Below are 22746 nucleotides of genomic sequence, written 5' to 3' on the forward strand. Positions count from 1 at the left end.
ATTAATTAATTACTATTATGTAGCCTATTTATAATGTTTGGATATTTGTGATGTTTTTTTTTTAATTATGTTATTCAACTCCTAACCCTAAATTATTTTTTGTGATGCCCGTATCTAAATTCGGCTAAGTTGTTAGACATTCTTCAGATAACACTGTGTCTTTACGGCAGAATTCAGATCATAGCCACCGGGAAGTTCGTTCACTTCCCATTTATCCGTCTGGAATAGTGCGCCACACATTACAAAACATCCCCTTTCCATACAGAGTCATGAACTGCCCTCCCTTCCTCCGCCAGGAATTCCACACAGCCAATGAACACAACAGCAGTCCTGCCGTCAGGATTTACGAGACTTTCAGTCCGTCTCTTTAAATGTAGACGTTCAAAGGATATTCAAACTATTTATTAAGACTTGAAAAAAGTTTGCATGAAGATGCCCAGCCTTTGAAAAAACATAACAAAAAGGTGAGGAATCGCTCTTATACCCCAAGAATTTTACAGAAATGTTTCCTTTTTTTTGTTATCTGCTTGTTGGGAATTAAAACTCTCCGAACATGAAGCCGGTGATGTTATGATTCATACTCGCGCTGCTCACAAGTCAGAATAGTTCGCCTGTCAGAAGTTTCACATTTGCTCTCAGTTGAACAAACATTGAACAGTTTCTTAGTAATAGTCCGTTAAATCAAATTAAATGTTTAAATAAATTTTAAAACGTTAATCTTAGAATGTTCGGTTTTCAACATTCGAGCGCCTCGTTCTTTTGAGTAGAATCTTTTCAATGAGTCCGTTGGTTGAACCGGTTAACAAAGCGATTTCTTTACGAATCGGACCGAACTGTTCTCGAGTCAACAACTCTTTTTCTGAACTGTCAAACTTGGTTTCTGTCAGATTATGTTAAATTATGTCCGATTCATAAATAAGCCAGTGATAGTCAAGAACATTTTAAGCGAATTACGTGTAAGAACCGGTTAATTGTTTCTTTTAAGTTTTTAATGAAAACTGTTCTAAAGAAAACATAAAACTTAACATAACCGGATGAAGAACATCTATAAACGCTCCTTTTGCGCTGTTTTAAAGTGATAGTTCACCCAAAAGAATTAAGTTATATCATCAATATTTACAATTTACTCACCTTTCTGTTGTTCCAACCCCGTATGACTGACTTTCATCAGTGGGACACAAACGGAGAAATTTAGCAGAATGTGGCCTTCAGCTCATCTGCATTTTTTGGTCTCTTGTTTCTCATTTTCCTCTTGACAATACCAGGTCTGGTGAGTTTGCTGGCCAGTCAAGCACACCAACACCATGGTCATTTAACCAACTTTTCGTGCTTTTAGCAGTGTGGGCAGGTGACTTTTCCACGACATTCTAATTTATTGAGATGCACCTGTAGTATGATAAAACAGCGCTGCTTGACCCCACATACGCACGACCGGAAGGAGCGGAAGCGCTAAAGTGTAGCATAATAAAAGCTCCACTGCTTTCGAGCCGTGTGTCACTCTCGTCTTTCATTAGCAATTGCTTCAGCGGCCTCGTTTCGCTTGGACGGCTTTACGCCTCACTCTGCTTCATACTACAATGTTATTAAATCTTTAATACATTAGCTCATCCATGAACATGATTTCTGCCCGAGTCCCGTCGAATTGCGTCGGCTGTGGGGATGAAGACGACAACTCCCATGATTCCACACTCAGTCACAGAGTCATCAAACTACGCCTTTGTTTCTTTTGAATGCGCGCCCTCTAGCGGTGAAAACTTACATATTGTACCTTTAATTCTTTTTCATGACTTGTCAACAAATATTCACTTTTTAAATTACAAAATTCACCTTGTAAGTTCTTCCTTATTTAATTGATGATAATATCCCAATATTGATCTATAGATGTTATAAAGCCTGTAACGGTAGCTACAGTGCAACATTGTATAAGTGCACTGGTAAAAAAAAAAAAGGTTTATTGATTATTTGTTGATGTAGACATCTCAAAGTGAAACAATTCATCACAGAGCTGACACTATTTACAGTGTACAATACCATGTTTATTAGAAAGCTAGACTGAGAAACAAGCTAGAGCAGAGGTGAAATGCAAAGAGGAAAATGTATGTGTGTGTGGAGTTGTTAAAGGGATATTTCACCTTCAGTTGCTGGTCCCCATTGACTTGCATAGTGTTTTTTTTTCTCCGTACTATGGAAGTCAATGAGGACCATCAACAGAAGGTGAACTATCCCTTTAAATGGTTGTGGATGATGTGTGTCTTCAGCTACTTTTTGATTACTGAGACATTCTGTTGCTTTGACAAACCAGCCAACCAAATGTGTCCCAGAGCAACATCAGTTCAGAAATGTTCAGCGGTAGCGCTGCAATGTGAGATCTGCAAATTTAGCTAGAAATGTGTCAGGTATGTGAGGGGAACCTTCAGCTGAACCTTTTGCCTGGAGCGTTTACTCTAAATCAAAAGTTGTTTTGTGTACTGTAACGACTTTTTACTTGTAAGTATAGAAAGTGTTATTTAACACTATGTTTGTTCACTTGTATCCTTATTCACTTTAATTAAATAGAAAGATGCTAATGTTCCGTTAAGCTTCTGAAATATCACTGTAGCTTTTGGTGTGAAGATCATTGACCTTGCATGAAGGAAACTGATAGTTATTTTAACTAAATTATTTTTATGATTATCTGTCCAGATCTTAAAGAAATGTTCACTTGTCAAAATCAGTCAACATTTACTCACCCTCATGTATTTTGAAACTTATATAACATTTTTTTGAAACTTATATAACACTTTTTCTGTGGAACGCAAAAAGACATGTTAGGCAGAATCTCCAAGCTGCCATTTTCCAAAGAATGAAAAACTGATTTTCAGTGAATTACACCTTAAATTTTAGTCTTTTTCTCACACAAAGCTATCAAATGGCTTTAAATCTATTACACAAGTCATATAGACTATTATTATGATTCTTTTATTGTGCTTTTTTGAGCATGACAGCCCTAGTCCCCATCCACTTCTATTGTGTGTAAAGAAGCAGCATGAGTATTCTTCAAAATATCTTATTTTATGTTCCATATAAGAAAGAAAGTCAAAAAGGTTTGTAGTGACACAAGGGTGCTAACAATTTTAATTAGATTAAATGAAATAACAAGCCTATCACCCCGAGTATTGCTGTTCTTACTACACTCAATCTTTCCAGATACAAGCCTTTTTTAGAACATAATATCACCGTTTTTACCATGATATGGTCTAAAAAAGATCAGCTAATTAGATTTGACCCACATATGAGATTGAACCTGAATTAGTTTGTCTCAAGAGATCACAGCAACATTTTCTAGTTTGTCTATAGGAATTGTTATAAGTGCTGAAATTTGTCAACATCATGTCAGTGCTTGTTCAGAAAAACATGATCACCTAGATCACCAATGCAGGTCCATTCAGAACACGATGAGATAAACCTGTCGGGATGGATGCCTGATGCGTATCCCTCCCTACCAGAGTTCCATGGAATGTCCCACGTCTAACTGACAGCTTGTGTGTGTGTGTGTTTTGAGGTCATGTGCTACTGTAGCTACTGTAGGAGTGTGTGTGTGTGTGCTGAGGTAGGAGGGGCGTGCAGCATAGAAACAAGCAGTGTTTTAGCATTTCTGACACACTTTGCACCGTCACTGCTGAAGCACTGGGCTGCATGACTCTAACTGTGGGACAGGAGCCAGAATGAGCCAGCTACACCTGCTAGGACCATCTTGAAAATATACTTGAAGTTAGTTGTACACAGACCGACATCATGGGGGGATCCCAAAGCAAGAAGGGCAATGGGACAAACTCCATAAAACAGAAGAGCATTAGCATGTAAGTTTGACATGTATTTCATATTTTAACTTCATATGATACATGTCATGCTATTTTGATATGTTGTATGTACTTAAGAGGGTATGACATCTATTATTATGCATAATCATGTAAATGTGCAGTAAAACTCATTATACAAATTATTTCAGTGCTATTGTGTCATATGCGTTGTGTTTGCTAACAGTGTATGGTGTGACAGCAAATGTGTGGCCGTCATGCTGGTGAAGTTTCTCATGGATTCAAATGAATTCTGGGAACTGAAAGGGTCAAAACATTTCTTTTCTATGGTGGTTTTGCATAAAACCGCTTCAGGCTTCAAACACAGACTTTTTAGAAATGTTTAAATTAATTCTTTATGTAACGCAATGCTTTGCTAAAAGCAAACCCCAGCTCTTGTGTAAATAACCCCACGCCTTTTAGGTACACTGACAAGTTTCAGGCTTTTTTGCAGTCTAGCCTATCTGAACATCTTTTATTTAGCGAGGCGTTACTGTAAGTGCAATAATATTGGCATGACGGCTGTATTGGAGTGTTCTTGGAAAGTATCTTTAGTGGTATCGTGCTCACAGAATTTGTTTATATCTTAAAGAGCATCCATAAACCTTATGACTGATTGCATCACCATTTGTAGTGGGTTGTAAAGGTGTACAAATGACACGTCAGCTAGACTTGAGGGTTAGATTAGGTCCTTAACTCATACTTAATGCCATTTTCCGTCCTTTGGTGAGCTCGATTTGACATGTGGCATCATTTGTGTAGCTTATTTTCATATTCAAATGTACTGATGATTCATAACCTCTTCGAGTTCAAGTTGTAGTACACTAAACTGCAGTAAGGTTTATGGGAAATTCTCCTTATGTGACCCCTAGTTCATTGAGTTTGTGTTTAATAAATTGCATTTGAATCAGAAAATCTGACACATGACGCATCTGATTAGGTCCAGTTTGCGAGAAATTTTATGGCAGATCATGAAAGTTTTTTACTTGTCAGGTTTTCATTCTGTGCAGGGCTTGTTGTACAAACAGACTCTAAAAATAGCTCTTCCATGCTGGTAGCACTTCTTAGAAGGACACTTTAATCAATGTTTCCATTTTCCCAGAGTGCAGGTCTAAAATGTCGTTGTTTATAACAGGGTCATTTTGAAGTTAGTAATATTAAAGTTTAAGTTTTAGAATAACAGAATTGTCTGTTCAAACAAACATTCCTTTCTTTTTAAATGTATTGTTAATAAGGAGGTCGTCTGATGAATGTTTGTTTCTGTTTGGAGAGGGTCGAGGGGTGGAGGAATTGCTTGGGGTTTTGGGCCAGAGGGTCAGCGTTGAAATGATATTCTGCATTCATACATGTGATTAAGGCCGTTCATCTATAGACAATCGCATATTTGTGCTCAGGGGCGATTCTAGGATTTTCATTTTAGGGGGGCTCTGCCCCCAATGATAAATAAAAATCTGCTTGCATGTATATGCTCCATTTAACCAGCAGATGTGGCCAGTGTGCTGTGTTTTCAGCAGCTCAAAATATTTTCAGAAGTTATTGGTTCAAAATTTTTTGGTTATACATACAATGACCTAATTTCCGATTTATTGAAGCTTGAAGTTGATATAGTTGATATATGATTGAAGATTGAAGTTGGTATAGTTCCCCTTTAACTCACTCATTGTAGTTTTACACTCATCGTAGTATTATAAGTAGTTCAGTTTTTCACCACAAGGTGGCTCTGTGACTTTAGACTAACAGCTCATGAGGGAAGAGGTTGGTTTTAACTGCTATGCAGTGTTTACAGGATTATAATTATTTTATCTAGAGCAAACTCACACCAAAATTCAACACAAATCAGAGTATATTAAAATTTCAGAACCTTGTCATATTTTTCAACTTCGCATCTTCCCTGATTAATATCACCCAAAAGTTTGGCTAAATAATTTAAAATAATTCAAATTGTTTAAAAAACAAAATATTGCTAATGTTCCTCTTATGTTTGCTTATATCATAGCAAACTGATAATGTTTGATTGCAATCTAACCAAAATATCACCTTAATCTCCTGTATTAAACCAGTTGATTGCAGTCTAACCAAAATCTCATGTTAAGCTCCTGTATTAAACCAGGAATAAACATTGAACTGTCTGTTTCTGGACTACTGTTGAGATACACCCTTAGTCTAAAGGGAGTGTTTTTTCTCATGCGAGTTGTTTTTGGACAGCTGTTCTCCCTGTCTTGTGACTCCAGTAAAAATAACAATGATTACTGCTCGGCTACAAATAGACTGGATCTCTATATGGCTTTATATAGATTAAGTTACACAAAGCCTATCAGCATTGGAGAGGTGACTATTTATTGGCCATCATGTTCCAGTCTTATCTGGAAATGTAAAGTGTTTGTTTAGCTGATTGAGCTATTTTTGGCTCCCGTTAGTAAACAATGGAGTGCAGCCGTGTGAAGATGTGTTCTGGAGGAATAAGCTCCATTCTGACACAAATGACCACAATACTACCATTTCTCACATCAGTGAAGATTTGTTATGTAAGATGGCTCTGCTCCCTTATCCGTGTGCTTTTGCCTCAGTCTAGTTCTGGCGGCCTGTTATCACATCTCTCTTTTACAGATCTAATAGTTCCTTAAATAACTAGGCAGGAATTGCTTCTTAAAGGCATCCTTCCATATATGATGCTTGTTTCAAATGTTCTCGAAACATATTTCAAATCCTGCAGTTGAATAATTTTGTGACGATGCAAAAACGAAAACTAAGAGTATGTAGTCTTAGCTAATGCAATGAAGTCTCCCTAGTAGCAGATGTCATCATTCACACTCAACCAAGATTGGATGCTGAGAGCTTATGAGATATCGTGCTGAGCCTGGCACTGAACACAGGAATATGATGCTCTGAAGGTTATTCAGAGAGTGTCATTGTTATGATGTGGTAAGCTGGCCTGACATCACAAGTTCATAGGCCGGAGCAGCTGTGTCCAGGAAATAAAGTGGCCCGAACAAAAAATAGCAAGTGTTGATTAGTCAAATTCCCCTTAAACTTTTTGAACTAATCACATATATCACATTGTTTAGAAGAAAGTCTTTTTGGGTCGCTTCTGATTTTCGTAAGAAAGGTAGTTCAACAAAGCAACACTGTAAAGGATTAGAATCCCATATGTTGGAATCTTGGCTCAGTTCCTTTCAAGTATGTTATAAAGATTTCAAAATGCTACTTTTGGGTTTGATGAAAGTGGCTTTCAAAAAGCAGAGCTTCTCTAGACAAACAAATGTATAACTCACTATCACAGGCTGTTGGGTGGATCTAAACACAGAGCTTCAACGGCTTCAATCTGTTCAATTCTCCAAATGTGGAATCTGTAATTAGAAGCACAGATGCACACTCCCTAAAGACTTTTCCCTTGAACCAAAATTATCAGAGAAACCATCATATTTAGGTCTGTTTGGGTTGCTTAGTGTCTTGTTAACGTGAAATGTTCTGAGATGTGTGCCCAGTCATTGTTTTGGGGAAAGAGAGCAACGTTTCTTTTGAGAAGCACTTTCTTCAGTGGCCTGTTTTGTGTTTTATGTTGTGTTTTCTTTTATTCTGGCTTCTGTGGTGTCTCCTGCCAAGTTTCCCACGTGTGTTTGAAATGTGAGACCTCCTTGTGCAGTCCTCCTCAACTTGCATAATGGAATCTTAGCCTCATATCCTGAGCATGTGGTATTAAAACCTCACAAAACGCTCCATAATGTATACGGGTGGTCTTTTATAAGGAAAAGTCTCCACCAATGGGAAAAAAAAACTCTTCTTTTGCTTTCTTTATCCAGTCTCTTCACCAAAACATCATGCACTCATTTACATACGAATGTAAGTAACATGGCTCTAAGAAACCCAAGCCTTGAAAGGAGATGTGGCCATTTCACAATTAGCATAGCAAGCAGTCTGGTAATATCATACAGGCTTTCTAATTTAACTGTGTCTCACAGAATGAATTCTGCCTGAAATATCTGCAGACCTCTGATGTGGAATGACCCATCATCTACATGGAGATCAGTTATATAAGTTACCCAGAGGCTTTAAGGGAAATCTGCTTTTCATGGTCTAATATAGGTTTCATAAAGATTTGAGTTCAGTATCTGCACTCACACTAACACTGCTCAAGACATTTTGTCAAAGATCAATCACGTTACGGCCTTGAGAACTGTTGCTCTGGTTGTGTGGGTAGACTTTGTGATGGCAATGACCAGCAACAAGGCCTCACGGGTTGTATTTTTAGACTGTTGACAGTGATCAAAGGATGTGGTTGTGGTGCAGAATGGAGATACTTGGTGCAGTATCCATCAACTAAATACTTAAGCACTGTATTATCCTGATTAAGATTATGCAATGTACACACAGAGAGTACTTAGGTCGTGTAATAAGCCTTTATTTGTGTTTTATTTTTCAAGGCAAGCTCATGACTTGTATAGATACTGTAGAGCAGGGGTGCCCAAACTCGGTCCTGGAGGGCCGGTGTCCTGCAAAGTTTAGCTCCAACACCAATTAAACACACCTGAACCAGCTAATCAAGCTCTTATAGGCATCCTAGAAACACCAGTTAAACACACCTGAACCAGCTAATCAAGCTCTTATAGGCATCCTAGAAACACCAGTTAAACACACCTGAACCAGCTAATCAAGCTCTTATAGGCATCCTAGAAACTTACCAGCAGGTGTGTTGAGGCAAGTTAGAGCTAAACTCTGCAGGACCGAGTTTGGGCACCCCTGCTGTAGAGGTCTTGTGGTCTGTTTCCCATTGGAAAAGGATGTTGGTTTGAGTACATATTAGTCATGGGAACGCTGACTTCCCCAGGGATCTGCTGAGGCATTCTAAACGGGTAGCAATGTGAAAGGACAAGTGAAAGAACATGTTTTCCTGGTTGTGAGCTGGAGCTCAAGGCTAGAGATGGTTAATGGGAAAAAGACAGAGGAGGAGCTCAGCCCTGCATTCCACAGTCTCCGTACCGAAACCACGGAGCCCCCTCTCCCTTCTTTTCAGTTCCCTTCTTCTGCTTTTCATGAGAGAGGCAGTTCTGCTTGGGAAGGAAGCTACCATTCCTACACCACGGGGGCTGCCGAATCAGCTGGACCAGAGATACAGGCATTCTCTATTCTCCTCCCCCCATTAGTTTCTTCTCAATAGTCTGATCCCAAAAAGGAGGGGTGGACGGGGGAGTTAACTGGCAGCCAGCTGATCTTTGCTGTGGTATTCTGCGAGGGAAAGGAGACTGCAAACTCTTCGTTACTCGGCTGCACCGAGAGAGGAAGCCGCGAAAGAACTCAACATCAACAGTCGCGTGAGAGGAAGGAAGCAGCGAGGCTTTTGAGACGAAAACATGAAGCTCGGCTTCAAGACCACGTAAAGCATTGCCTGCCACTGAGAAAAAAACATCTGCAAGACAGGAGGAGAGACATAGAAGCAAGGGGAGACTGACTCACTTGTTTGGATTCGCCCACAAGGTGTTCCTGTAGACGTTTGGCGTGTCACCAGCAAGAGGTCAAAGATGTCTTGGCTGTCACCAGTGCAGTGGGCCAAATGGACCTGGTCATTTGATAGACTTGAATGTGTAAAAAAATTAGTTTTTCTATTTTTGTTTATATAATACTAGTTCATATGTATCCGCTAGGCAAAAAGTTGTTTTGGTTTTTTTTCCCTAAGCAGTGTTGTTGACATCCTGTCCATGTGCTGTTGTTAAGCTGTCTGCTAACATTCCTTTCCTGGAAGAATCCTTTCTTTCCTAATGCCTCGCAGCCTGAGAGACTGACGCAAATTAATCACTACACAGACCTGAACAATGGCCCAAAAGAGTGGCAGAATCATGAAAGTTGTGACTATATTTAGAAAAACACACAGTAAGCCACCCACAAATTCTGTAGAGATCTACTCATTTCTATGGAGCTCAGTGTGAGTCAGTACCAGCAGCATGAGTTGTGCAGGCAGGGATTTTATGAAAAACACCGTGATGTGGTTTAGTGGTTTGTGTTGGGTTTGGGAACGCCCAGTTAGAAATAAGTGGTTGTTATAAGGGAACAGCAGAATAAAATTTATATGTTTGCAAAACTTTTTGTTCTAAACCTTTTAATAGCACTTCATAGCATAAATTCCTCTTATGTTCTTCTGTTGTGTTTGTTTGCTGGACTAGTAATGATTACTTCCCTAACGGTATTATGGGACTGCAGGTGGTCTAGTGTAACGAGACTGGGCAGTTCTCCCAGACTTGGTGACCGATTTTGCACTCACTCACTCACACACACACACACACACACTCTAAATTAACTATTCTTCCCTTTCAGCTCAGGCTCATGGCTATTATGCTTTGTTGTGAGTGTGAAAAGGATAGTTCTCCCAAAAATTAAAATATCTACTTTTTTTTTTTTTTTTTTTTTTTTTTTTTAAGAGAACTGTAGGGGTTGCCTTTTTTCATTCAATGACATTGAATGGGTCCTAAGAAGTTTTAAGGAGTCATATGTAATAAGTTGACATTTAAATCATTATTCCCTTAACTTAAAAAAGCACATGGGTCATCTGGTCTGCTTTTGTGACACACTTATGTCCTTTCTGAAACTTGAAGGCCTAATTGCATAATGCTTCATTGGTTTTCCATGGAAGAAACGAGGTCATATGGGTTTGGAAAAACATGAGGATGAGAAAGCAATTTTCCAGGAGAATTTAAATTTTTGGGTGAACTATTCCTTTAATCTAGAAAGCTCTTCAGTGTTACCTCACACAAACCATCAAAACCGACCTGATAAACCACATTATGCAGAAAGTATTGGTGTCACAGCTGGGATACATTGTTGTTATTTAATGAGGACATGAAGTGTTCAGTTCAGTTTAATTTCACCCGAGGCTAAACCTTTAAGCCACATGCGCAAAATGTTTTATTAAATATTGATGTCATTTGATGATCTGATGAGTTTGTGTTTTATACTGATCACCCCTGATCCAAGATCAACATTATCCATCTGATTTAAATCAAGCTGTCCTTTTGTCAACCGAGTGCAGATCGAAGATGTGTACTAATCACAAAGTTTCTCTTCATTTTCCATCAGTTCGGACTCAGAGGGCCAATTTGAGACACCTGAAGCTGAGATGCCTGTCCATCAGCCATATAAAGAACCATCCGCACTGGATGAACCAATCACAGAGAGCACAGGTAAAAGAAGACCTCCTATACCACATGCTAACTGAGAGCCATCGATACAGACAGAAGATTTAGAGATGCCACAGAGCACCTGTCACTACATGTGCCTCTATTCCTCTCATGCAATGTGATGTTGCCATGGCAACAAGAAGAAAGTATGTCTCTGTGGTTTTGTGTGTATATGTGTGATCTTTTAACTTGTAAGCAATACATTGAAGGGTTAGGGTTAGGCCATTTCTTGTCATTTCTAAGTAGTGTTGGGAACATGGGCATAAATTATACTTTATCTAATAAATCAAAACAAAGAAAGTTCTCCCTTACGATCGAGTGCAAACATTTTTAGCATTGGTTTGACTGAATCATTAAAAAGGACTCTTTCAAAAGAATTTGTTTGCAAATTGGGCACCATTCATAAGATCTGACTGTCTTCTACAATAAAAGCTAGATTTTGACATGCACGATTCCTATTCCAATTCCTTATACAGAACAGTTTCTTTTACTTAAAAGCTTGCCTTGTTTTCTTAAAATGTTCCTCTCTGCCGTCAGACATGTGTCCAAATTCAGGGGAGTGTACCATATCACTAACTCAAAACAGCTGCACTTCCCCAGACTTGAAGGAATTTATCTGCCCATTAAAATCTCATAAACGCTCTAAAATGTGACTTTTCACTACCGTTGAGAGAATGCATGAAAACACATGCATCTTTCTGTTGTTTTTCATCTAAAATCTTATTTTAGTCTCTGGGTGAAGCTCTGATGAAGTCTTCCAGTGGTTTCATAGGTAAGGATGAAGAAGTTTCTGTGTTTGCGCTGCAAAGATTCGACAGCATCGATGCGTTTTGACCTCAGCCTTATTTTAAACAGTGCAGACCGTATTAGTTATGTTTTTGTAATTGAGTGGAGGAGGTTTTGAGGTTGGAAAATAGGGGTTTGGGTAAAGCGAGGCCCCTGACCCAGTGTGGGAAAAGTGCACAGCTTGGAATTCAGGAGTTTGGAATTGAACGAAAGCGCCTGCTCCTCTCAGCATGTTTATCAATTGATAAGGTCAAAGGCTCACAGCAAAGAACATCATGTGATTTAATTCTTTGCTCTAAACGTCACAGACAGACTCTCTTCAACACACATTTGAACTCATTGAAACTGAGCTAGGCTTGCTAGCTCACTTGCACAATTTTTCTAGTTTATTAATTTTTATCTTGCTTCCCTTCCTAACCCTAATCTCTGGAAGCTTGATTGTTATACCTCACAGGAATAAATCCTTTTTCGAAAAAAATTTAACTTTCATTGAGTTTTGGAAGAACGTTTTCCTCAGAAATGCAGCATGCTTTAGGCTAATAGAGGCAGCTTTTCCAAGCCTACGTGTCGTGGTTTGGCTTGCTTGAGCAGACAGACCGTAAAAGTCTGGCTCCAGCAGAGCACAATCCAGTTTCCACCACAGACATCCTCATCCTCACAGCTGTACAGATATACGCCAGTGCTAGCCGTCTGGAACACACATTTTCATGGCTAGCAGTGCTTTAGCCAGAAATTGTGGTTATGTAAACAAGCCTCATTGTGTCGTCTCCACCCCAGGCACTAAATCCTGCTGCACCTTCAGTTTAAAGTCCGATATGAACTCTTGCTGACATTAGTTTCTTTTTGACGTCAGAGTAAACAATCATTATTTTACTGTACAATTGCCTGTTCTACTCTAGATCAAGCTCAGTCATGCAGTCTAATTTTTATGGCTATTGTGTGCGGTATCTTTAAGATGGAATGGAGTAATATGTTGTGACAGCTTTATGCATTTGCCTGGGATGAGCATTCTTATTATTTTAGTTATGTTTTATAATCAAAATCGCTCTGAAATGTCTCTCAACAGGGTGGAGATGAAGCATTTGTGTTTTGAATATATTAGCTCATGCTGTCCATAGCCTTTTCTGTTTTGATGAAATAAACATTGTTGAGGCATCACACTCCCACCACGAAGAGAAAGCTCAAGTCACAGCCTCAAGCACTGGTTGCATAACCAATCGCATTGTGCCTGATGATTCTCCTTCATTGGTGTTGCTTGTTCAAATGGCAACCGTTGCTTTCATAGCCTGAATGTTTCTGGTTGTGGAACATTAATTTCAGCAGTCTTTCATTTAACAGACACCTTTATCTGGAGTACAAACCTACAACATTTCAGTTACCTACACAATATGAATTTCATGACCCTGAATTGACAGTTGGTAAATAAAACGCATATAGCTTCTTAAAAGAGGTCACAGAACTTATAGGGACATGGATCATATCTGTCAAAAGATTTATCCATTGCAGAAATTAGTTTATGAATGTTGAGGATGAGCCTTGACCTCTGGAAGTGATGACAAGAGCAGTCACACTTTAAAAGTGCTGATCAGAGTGTTCTTGCATACTCTGAGTAGGGCTGTCTGCCATCTCGTTTAACACTGAAGGACAGTACCAGATGTGTACAAAAAGACAGAGGAAGAGAAAGCTAGAACTTGGCAACATCAGGAGGAAGACTGGGTGTGGGCATTGGAGAGGACTCATGGAAGGTCTGTGAGTGATATAGTCATTACAATGCTGAAGGCTGCAGTTGTTTTAATTTCATACACGTAAAGCTAGTTCCCTAAAATGATAGTTGGTAAAACTCAAGTTCCTCTTTTGTCCAGAGTACCATTGTGTTACAGTTAAGACATTACCAGCCTAAAAGTTGTATTTGTTTGTGATTTTCATGTTATGCACCTAGAATGGTGCTAAGAACTTTTTACAAGTCAGTCCCCTGAAAAAATCTGTGGTTCGGTGCCTTACTTAAGAGTACAGTAGTTAAGATTCATGGCTTAGTCCTTGTGAGGATCAAACCAGCAACCTTCCGGTTACCACCCTAGAGCCTTAACCACTACAAATATCCCTCAATCAAACTCATGTCGTGTTAGAGCACTAACTGAACTCACAAATTCAACTGTAAGAAACGGTCTCCTCATCACTGGACATGTTCTTTCTCGTATGTAAATATTTTGAACAGATACCAGTTAGTATTTTTCAAAGCTGCCTTAATCGGAGGTCAGTGTGAAGTCATACATCTCAGTTATAAATAGACTGTCTCTTCCTGTCTCTTTGCAACAGGCTACTGCATCAAAACTCAGCGATGACTGCCAGCAGGACTGTATGTCAATGGAAAGTGTTTCAAAATGGCTACTTTAAGAGTACTGACATAATTTCACATGTAGATGTCGAGTGTATCATTCTAGAGCAGCTTGAATTGCTACAGTTGTTGAGGCAGTTTTTCTTCATATCATGGCAGAAAACGGGCAGTCTTCTTTCCAGTACATCCAAAATGTGTGTTAAAACATCTAGCCCACATTTATGTTTGACTGTTGCTTGAAGTTTTGCTGTTGAAGTTTTTTTTATTCCTGTTGGAGACAGAGAAGAGAGGACTATTGTTTAGCTCTTTGCATCCTGAGTGAAGCATTTCCTGCCTTCTGTCGTAAGGAAGTCTGTTCTTCAAATGTCCTCCATAGGTTAACAATAGAGTATACTTTATGTGCTCTAAGAACATATGAAAGGAAAAGTACAGACACCCTGAAATGACAAAAAATATTGTTAGATGTATATACTGCAATATTCAGTAACATATTATTGCATACATGTTTTTCAACAGGGTAATTCGATAAATTTTGTGGACCATGATAAAATAATTACCTCTTCTACTCTTGGCAGGTTTCCCAGAAATAAACCAGTTGACCTCCATCACAACCAAAACCCAGAACATGACCCTGGACGAGAGCTCTTCTGAGGATGCACCTGCCCCGTTGGTGCGACAGAGCAGTGTGGACCCAAGCCCAACCCTGAAACTCTGGAACCAGCCTTCCTCTGTTGAAATGGATGTGGACCAACCCGATCCTGCTGAAGCAGTTACAACAGATGACACCAACACCTGCAATGGTCACATTGAAGAGCCATCCTCCAAACCACAGACCAAGTCCCTCAAGCCTAGACCTCCTTCCCTCAAGGTGAAGGCCCCACTGAATGGTGTGGACCCCAATGAGGTGGATGACAATCCTCCGATACTTCCAAAGGGGAGCTACAAATTTGACCCTGATCAGTTTGACGATACCATAAATCCATTCGCGACTGAAGGGTCCAAGTTGCAGAACTCTTCACCTGCCAATGCCAGTATTCCTAAAACAGAGTTGATGGACAAAATGCCTGCTCAGCCAGTAATGCTGGAGTTTGGACTTGATGATGCCGAAGCAAAGAGACCTCCACCCAAGAAGTCTGGAAAGAAGACGAGCAACAAGCTGACTACTTCAAAAAAACAGAGACCAAAAGCTGCAGAAACAGCAGCTCCACCACCGGAGACATCATCAGAACAAGACCAACCGCCATCAGAGAATGTGGATCCCTTGAGCGTTGATGATATTCCTATTCCTAAACAATCCTACAACTTTGACCCAAGTCAGTGGGATGATCCCAATTTTAATCCTTTTGGTGGGAACAATAAACGTAGTAACTCGCCAACACTTCCTAAAGCATCGAATAATTTTGACCCTGATAACTTTGACTCTATTGATCCTTTTAAGCCATCAAAGACCTTAGGTGGAAGTGACACGATTAAACCAACGACTGAGAAGCTTACGGACAAACACAAACCAGAGGGAACTGTGGAGCAGCGGAAGAAAGCAGGACAGTCTCAGAAGAAAAACAAAGACAGGATCATCACGTGAGTGGCAGATATGCTAGACAGACAGGCAAAACGTATGTTGTGTGTGGCATCTGTGGCTTTTTTGTTTTTGCATCTGTAGCTAGTTATTGTGCATAAAATAAGCAAAAAGGACCAATTTTCACCTACTAAACATTATCAACACATACGTCACACCTTTTGTGTTATGTACTGTTGGTATGCTACCCTTTCTTTTCAACAACACAGTTGTTGTCTAATCATGCATCTTTCATGTGGCACAATCGTTTTTCATACGTAGTTTACAGTCGTAAAGTTTACAGTAGTGTTGTTTACACTGTCCCAGTGTATACAGTTCACACTTTCCTCTAAACTATGGCATCCCCTCTACAAACGAACTCCTATTTGTTTGTGAAAGTCAGGAAGCTTACTCCTACTTGTTTTCTTCATGCTTCTATCTTGCCCTCTAATGTCTTACGGCACGTCCCCTCTCCACATCCCCTCCTCTCTGTGTGTGCTTCCTACCTCCCCTGTCCCTTCCTCTGTCATACTGTCCTCAGGACCACTGAGCAAGTGCGGTTTCTCTGTTTTCTATTGTAAGTATCCTCTCCTGCCCTCCTTTCCTGTACTTTCACTGTTATCTCTTCTGTCCCATTGCATGTCATGAGCTCTGTTGAAGGCTGAGCTGCCCTCTGGCTCCAAATCATGTACAGAATCAGTCCTTTCAAACTAGGGCAGAAGGTCTACTTATTTATTTTATTGTATTCTAATTGTCCGGAGGACAGAATTGATTTAGTCCATGGGCATTTTGTAAAGATTTTCACATCTGACCCTCTCATGGTGACCAATATACAGATGGTGTCTTTGCTAAAGTGTTGTAAAGCACACATCAAAGCACACATCAGTCTTTGGGTTGTAAATATGTGCTCTGTTTTTATTGATCTAAACAGTTTTTTTTTGTAGAATACAATGACTATTGCTATTTCTGAGTGGAGTTTTTCAATAGATGCCAATACCTAGAAAACAGACTGGCTAGCCAAGGTAATGCTGATGTGTATAGCTTATATAGAATATAATACAATTTAAATGTTTTGAGGCCAATATGACAGTGGTCTTGCATTTGACACCTTCAGGAGTGGAGGCAGCATCTTGTGAAAAGCAAAAGTTTTTGGTTACCGATCCCATTGTATAACTACCATTTATAACTACCATATTTGCAGGAATATTTGTCACCCATTATGCAGCCTTAAAGTATGATAAATAATGGCTTAATCAAGATCTGTATAATCAGTGTTATTTGGTCATGTGATCTCAACATGGTGACAATCATGAAATGGGACCACCATGTAGAAAGTAAAACAGCTTTTTACAGGGCACTGATATGACTGGAGTTTTTATCTGATGTTAGTGTACATAATTTTAAACATGTTTATCTATAAAACTTTGTTGGGACTGTTGGTAACACATAACACATGTTGGTATGCTCCCCTTTCATTACTTATGAAATTCATTATTTCATTACTGTTGGTAATGGAAAAACAAATATGTACACTTTTAATGAGACTAAGACAGACAGAAAATAAAGATGCTTAAATTAAAAAGTTCCCTTGAAAAAAATGGTAAATAAATAAAATGTTCATTATGCATTGACAAAATATTCTAAACGAGAACAAAATATAATCAAAAATGTTGTCCAATCAGCCAGATCGATATATATCTATCTGAAACTAACGGTATTACTGCTTTCAATACAATAGACTTTGAAGAGAAGTTCTTGCTAAAAATTTCATTATTTCTTGATAGCATATACTGATTCTGTCAATATTCTTTTCTGCAGGAACTCATGTAAAGTAAAGAAGTATGAGAATCAGTCCTTAGTCCTGGATATCTGCAATCAGGTATCATTTCAACACTGTCCAACAAATTGTAAATTGTATGCATCTTGTTCTGTGTGGGCATGTATTTGCATATCTTTTGCATGTATATGTACATGACTGCAAAAGCATAACATAATATGTATATAATGTATACAAAGCCTCTAGATTTGCTGTAATGTCTCATCATTGTCGTGTGTGTGTATGCGCACAACACAACCTGAAACAGAATTCAGTTCCCAAAGCAGGTCACTGTGTCCGCCTGTGCTTTGTCCCAGAGAGTTTAAGACTCTATGAGGAGAAAAGAGTCTGAGGGGCTATAACTAATTTTTTAGACTGTTCAAATATTTTGCCCATTCACAGCTGAACTGCAGTGCTGTTTTGTATGCAGGAAAAACAAATCTCTGTTTACCATCATTGCAAAATCTGTTAAGTATAACCATTATATAATCAATGTATATCATCTATATGTGTAAAATTCTTATTCGCTTTCTATATCACAGGAGAAAGATGTGCAGGAAGATCCTGCATCTAAACTGCCCCACCGCGTCCATCACGCCACAGATGAGGAGAAGTTAGCCTCCACTGTCATGGGCCAGAAGGACGGGCCAGAGGAGTTTTCAGACTGCACCAAAACAACCACCTGTACCAAGACTGCAGATGGTGAGGGAGAAGTGCTCAGTAGCCTACTGCTCAGTCTGTTCTACGTGTAGTACTGCAGTGTGTATTCTCAGACAATAAATCAATAATCGTTAGAGACTGGGGCAATCTGTCACTAATGAGGTTTAACAAGCACTGCTCTGTTAGGTTGGACAGTTAGGGGGCATTGTGCAGACACAGAACTCTTATGAATAGCAAACAGACTTACTTGTTTTGCTTGCTTCTCTCTCTCCTTCAGGAAAAAAGAACGACCCTCTATACTGTTGGCATATTAATTTGCCCAGTAAACAAAAACTGTCATAGACAGTCCTGTTATTCCCATTACATTTTAAATAGGATCTTTTGTGATACCAGAGAGCATCCGTTTGGCAAGATTGTGTTCTTTGTCACAAGTTGATAAAGTTTTTGATGAGCAGTTGATGAAGTGGTGTCACGGATGTTGAAAAAATGTTCCTGGTTACCTTGTTAAAAGACCATTTTAAATCAAAAAGACATTATTCTAAAGAAAATATGTTTGCTGTCATATTGTTTTATAAAAATTAAAATTTATCAGCCTTAGAAACTAGTACTTTTTTATTTCGCTGGTGACGTTGTGTCTAAGACCGCTGGGCGGGAAGCAAATCGTTTTAACCAATAAGATCATAACATACCCTTTACATGATCCAATCAAATCACAGTGTATACAATTAAGTCCCGCCCTATATGGCATGCTGTTGAATTTTACCAAGAAATACATGATATTACAAACGTTAAAATCGTTGCGAATGTCGTTTAATGTTGTATGTATATAAGAATATACTAAGGTATTCTTTTCTTTTCTTTCAGTAAAACGTGTAATTATGTGTAGATAAACGCAGAAGTAAAGCTTTTGATCTGAATTCAAGTGTCTATTACTAGAGCCTGTGCTGCCCTCTATTGGCTACTTTATGAATTATTTTTATATTATCTTAATTTTAAGCCATAGAGAGACTGTTATAAACTGTTAACATACTTTTTACTGTTTAATATTTTCAGAAATCTTTGTCCACGTGCAGAGTAACAGCAACAACAAAACTAATGATAAAATAATGGTGAATTGTTAGAGTCAGTAATAATCTGTCATTCTTTTCAGATCTGCCAGTGGGCATAACAGACCAGTTTGATGAGAAGGACCTTTCCCCTCCTGTAAGTTCTGTTTTGTTAGTGTCTATTAGATATGGCATATGATATTCAACCCATTCCTGTATGACTAAGTTCAACACATGAATTCCTAGCAGAGGTGCATTTCTGCCTGACAAGGATTCATAATTATTAACCCATTAAGAGGATTATGATGTCCACAGGCCTTAATCTGCCCAAGGGCAAGCTAATAACTGGGTCAGAGGAAAGAGTGTAGTCATTGTTTCATCTCATTGAAAAATTTGGTATTAGTATTGATAAGAGCATAAGGTATAATAAATCTATTTCAAAATGAAATGCTCCCTAAAGCTTTTCTCTGATTGTGTTTATTCTGCAGAGTGAGAGTTTGTGTAAGAGTCTCTCAGCTCTCAGCTCTTCAGACAGTGAGACCATAGCGAAGACGAGTCCAGGGCTGGATTCAATCCCTCTCAGTGAGATAGATAAAGCAGCAGTGCTCACACTGATTAGAGAAGAGGTAACACAAGCATCTGTCTATACTGTTCGGAGTACTCGGTCCCGTTACAATGTACAGTACATGTAAACACATGTAAAACCATTAAATGACAAACAAATAAAATAAATACTGTAAAAAAAAGTTTGACTATTTATTGTACTTTTTGAATTGTATTTACTTTTAATTATTTGAATTAATTACTATTTGAATATTTTTTTACAAATGTAATTTGTATTACTAAATTTTAAATTTGAAATGTTTTTGTGTAAAATTGAAATTAAATTGAAAAGTGTGTCGACTTGTAATGGACTGTTTATAAAATTGCGTTTTTGTACCTGTAGATAATTGCCAAAGAGATTGAAGCCAATGAGTGGAAGAGGAAATATGAGGAGAGTAGACTGGAAGTTACTGAAATGAGGTACATCCTAATCTAGAACCCTTCCCAGAATGCACCGGGAAAGGTTTTATCCCCACACAAGTTTAATGCCCGCACAGTACAGTCTCAACAATGAAACATTCTAACATTATTTACTGATTTTAACCATAGGAAAATAGTGGATGAGTATGAGAAGACGGTAGCTCAAATGATAGGTGAGTGATCTACCTCTCAGAGCAGCTGTTCAATGAATTTCTGAATATAAATTTTATTTGGTATTTTTTGTCTGGAATTTTTCCCAATACAGAAGATGAGCAGCGAAAGAACATAGGATCTCAGAAAAGCGTCCACCAGTTAACCGTGGAGAGAGATCAAGCCCTCGCTGACCTCAACTCAGTGGAACGCTCGTTTTCCGACCTGTTCAGACGCTACGAAAACATGAAGACCGTTCTTGAGGGCTTTAAGAAGGTAAGACATCTTCTTTAATGTCTGAAATGCTGACTATATAAATGATTCCTCTGGACATATACAGATGGTTCTGCTGCTCTCTTGTCAGAATGAGGAAGTGCTAAAGAAGTGCGCTCAGGACTACCTCACACGCGTCAGGCAGGAGGAACAACGTTATCAGACCCTCAAAATCCACGCAGAGGAGAAACTTGACAAGTAAGGACGATATTTAGCATTAAAGTGATACATCAGTTTCCCGTCAGCATTTTTGATCTTTAATCTAATGTATTTTACACTATTGATTGATCTGTGATGTGTATGTTTTTGCAGAGCGAATGAGGAAATAGCTCAGGTGCGAACTAAGGCCAACGCAGAGAGCGTGGCACTGAACGCCAGCCTGAGAAAAGAGCAGATGAAGGTGGATTCCCTGGAGCGGGCAATCGAACCGAAGGTAAACTCTCACACATTCACCGTCACCCACAGCCGATGCAATATAACACATGCTGTAACATCAAATCAGCTTTTTAGTTTTCTAAGAAAGCATTATTTAAAATCCACATTATTATTTCCAGAATCAAGAGATTGAAGAGCTTACTAAGATTTGTGATGAGCTCATTGCAAAAATGGGCACCATGGACTAAGAGGAAGGAGAACCCACCCTGACCAAGAATGCCACTGGATTTTTTTTTTTTTTTTAGTTTTGGAAAGTCACTTTTCCATGGGTCTGGCTCAGGCACTGGAAGGAACAAGATATGAGCTGAAGAATCAAATAAAAGAGTCCCAAATGTTTTTACAGATTCATAAAGTGCTGATGTTGGACTTACACACCGATAAGTGGTGGAATAAAATGTTTCTTGAAGAGGGTGGGAAAAACCACACACATATCTCATTCTGATGACTTTCTGCTGGCTGTTATGGCAGCTGTGTGTATGAGTGTTTGGGAGAGCCCTCTGGGTGTGTGTTCAGGTGTAAAGGAACAGACATGGGATGAGGGTCATTGGCCTTGTTCATAGTTTACATGATCGCACTGCTGCTATTTATAATGGAGGGAGCGAATCATATTATTTGCAACTTTTTAGTTCCATTACTTGCATTGGAAAGTACTGTAACCTGTGTCATGTTTTAGTTATATATTAGAGCTCCTGATACAAGTTTAAGAAATATCCCGAGTTCAGTACAAGATCAGTTGACAGCACTGGTGGTGTGATGTTGATTACCATGAAAATTCATCTGTAAAAAAAAAAAAAAAACAAGCAAAAATCTGGGTTACAGTAAGGCACTTACTGTACAATGGAAGAGAATGTAAATATAAACATTACAATATTCACTAATTACAAGAAGTAAACAATATGCATGTTAACATGATTTTAGTGTGAAATTGGTTGCTAAGATTTTCTGTGTAAGGTTGAAAACAATTTTACTATTACGTTGACATGTCAGCATAAAGTCTTAAATCCTAAAACCAAAAAAGTATGACTTAAATCGCTTTAGAGCTCAAATAATACGCAAGCTTTAACAAAATAATTCATGAAAGTGCTTTTATTAAATTATGAGCTGAAAATTTCTTTTAAATCGTCCAAAAATTGCCCCAATCACTTTAATTGTAAGTGCCTCACCATCGACTGAATTTTTGCTTTTTTCTAAAGAAAAAGAGGGACGATTCAAAATTACATTTTAGTCAACGTTCTGCCACAAATGCTGTTGAGTTTAACTTGTACTGAACCTGGAATATTATTTCATTGAGTAGATTTTTGCATATTCAAAGTTTCTGTTGAAGAAACGGTTGTAGTTCCATCCATTGTTTTCTTACTCTTTGTGTGTTTAGGTGCCAAATTATCATAATTTATCATATTAAGCGAGCTCTGGTGTTACTAGATGTTCTGATGGGTAACTTATTTCTAGCCATGAGGTCATAATCATCCAATCAAATGCTTGCTTGCAAATTTTGACAACACAAAAGCAAACCTAACTGAAAGCACTTAAACTTTCTTTTATTAATGAATTATTCTGGTTTCAAAGTCTGCATGAAGTACAGAGTTTATCACAAGTTTACTCTGTGTTTTATTGTGCTGTGTCGACTGGACTGAATCATTTTCAAAACATTCAATGAAGTCATTT

The 22746-nt window shown here is 38.6% G+C and overlaps 1 protein-coding gene across 3 annotated transcripts; it reads left to right on the top strand.

Annotated features, from left to right (window-relative positions):
- Positions 1-70: 70 nt before the first annotated feature.
- Positions 71-21878, top strand: LOC107705079 (transforming acidic coiled-coil-containing protein 1-like). Of its 3 annotated transcripts, none has more exons than XM_016508218.1 (13): positions 71-464; positions 10902-11005; positions 14699-15701; positions 17497-17557; positions 18037-18196; positions 19305-19357; positions 19689-19826; positions 20147-20223; positions 20353-20396; positions 20489-20649; positions 20738-20844; positions 20959-21079; positions 21201-21878. In XM_016508218.1, the coding sequence occupies exons 2-13, from the start codon at positions 10942-10944 to the stop codon at positions 21267-21269; spliced, it is 2058 nt and encodes a 685-aa protein (XP_016363704.1). In that variant the 5' UTR covers positions 71-464; positions 10902-10941; the 3' UTR covers positions 21270-21878. The 3 variants fall into 3 exon arrangements, with proteins under 3 accessions (XP_016363704.1, XP_016363702.1, XP_016363703.1); XM_016508216.1 differs by lacking the exon at positions 71-464 and adding an exon at positions 3627-3839; XM_016508217.1 differs by lacking the exon at positions 71-464 and adding an exon at positions 4528-4562.
- Positions 21879-22746: the final 868 nt, after the last annotated feature.

This window comes from Sinocyclocheilus rhinocerous, unplaced genomic scaffold, assembly GCF_001515625.1.
Source record: "Sinocyclocheilus rhinocerous isolate Xijiao unplaced genomic scaffold, SAMN03320098_v1.1 scaffold3642, whole genome shotgun sequence".
Classification (NCBI taxonomy): domain Eukaryota; kingdom Metazoa; phylum Chordata; class Actinopteri; order Cypriniformes; family Cyprinidae; genus Sinocyclocheilus; species Sinocyclocheilus rhinocerous.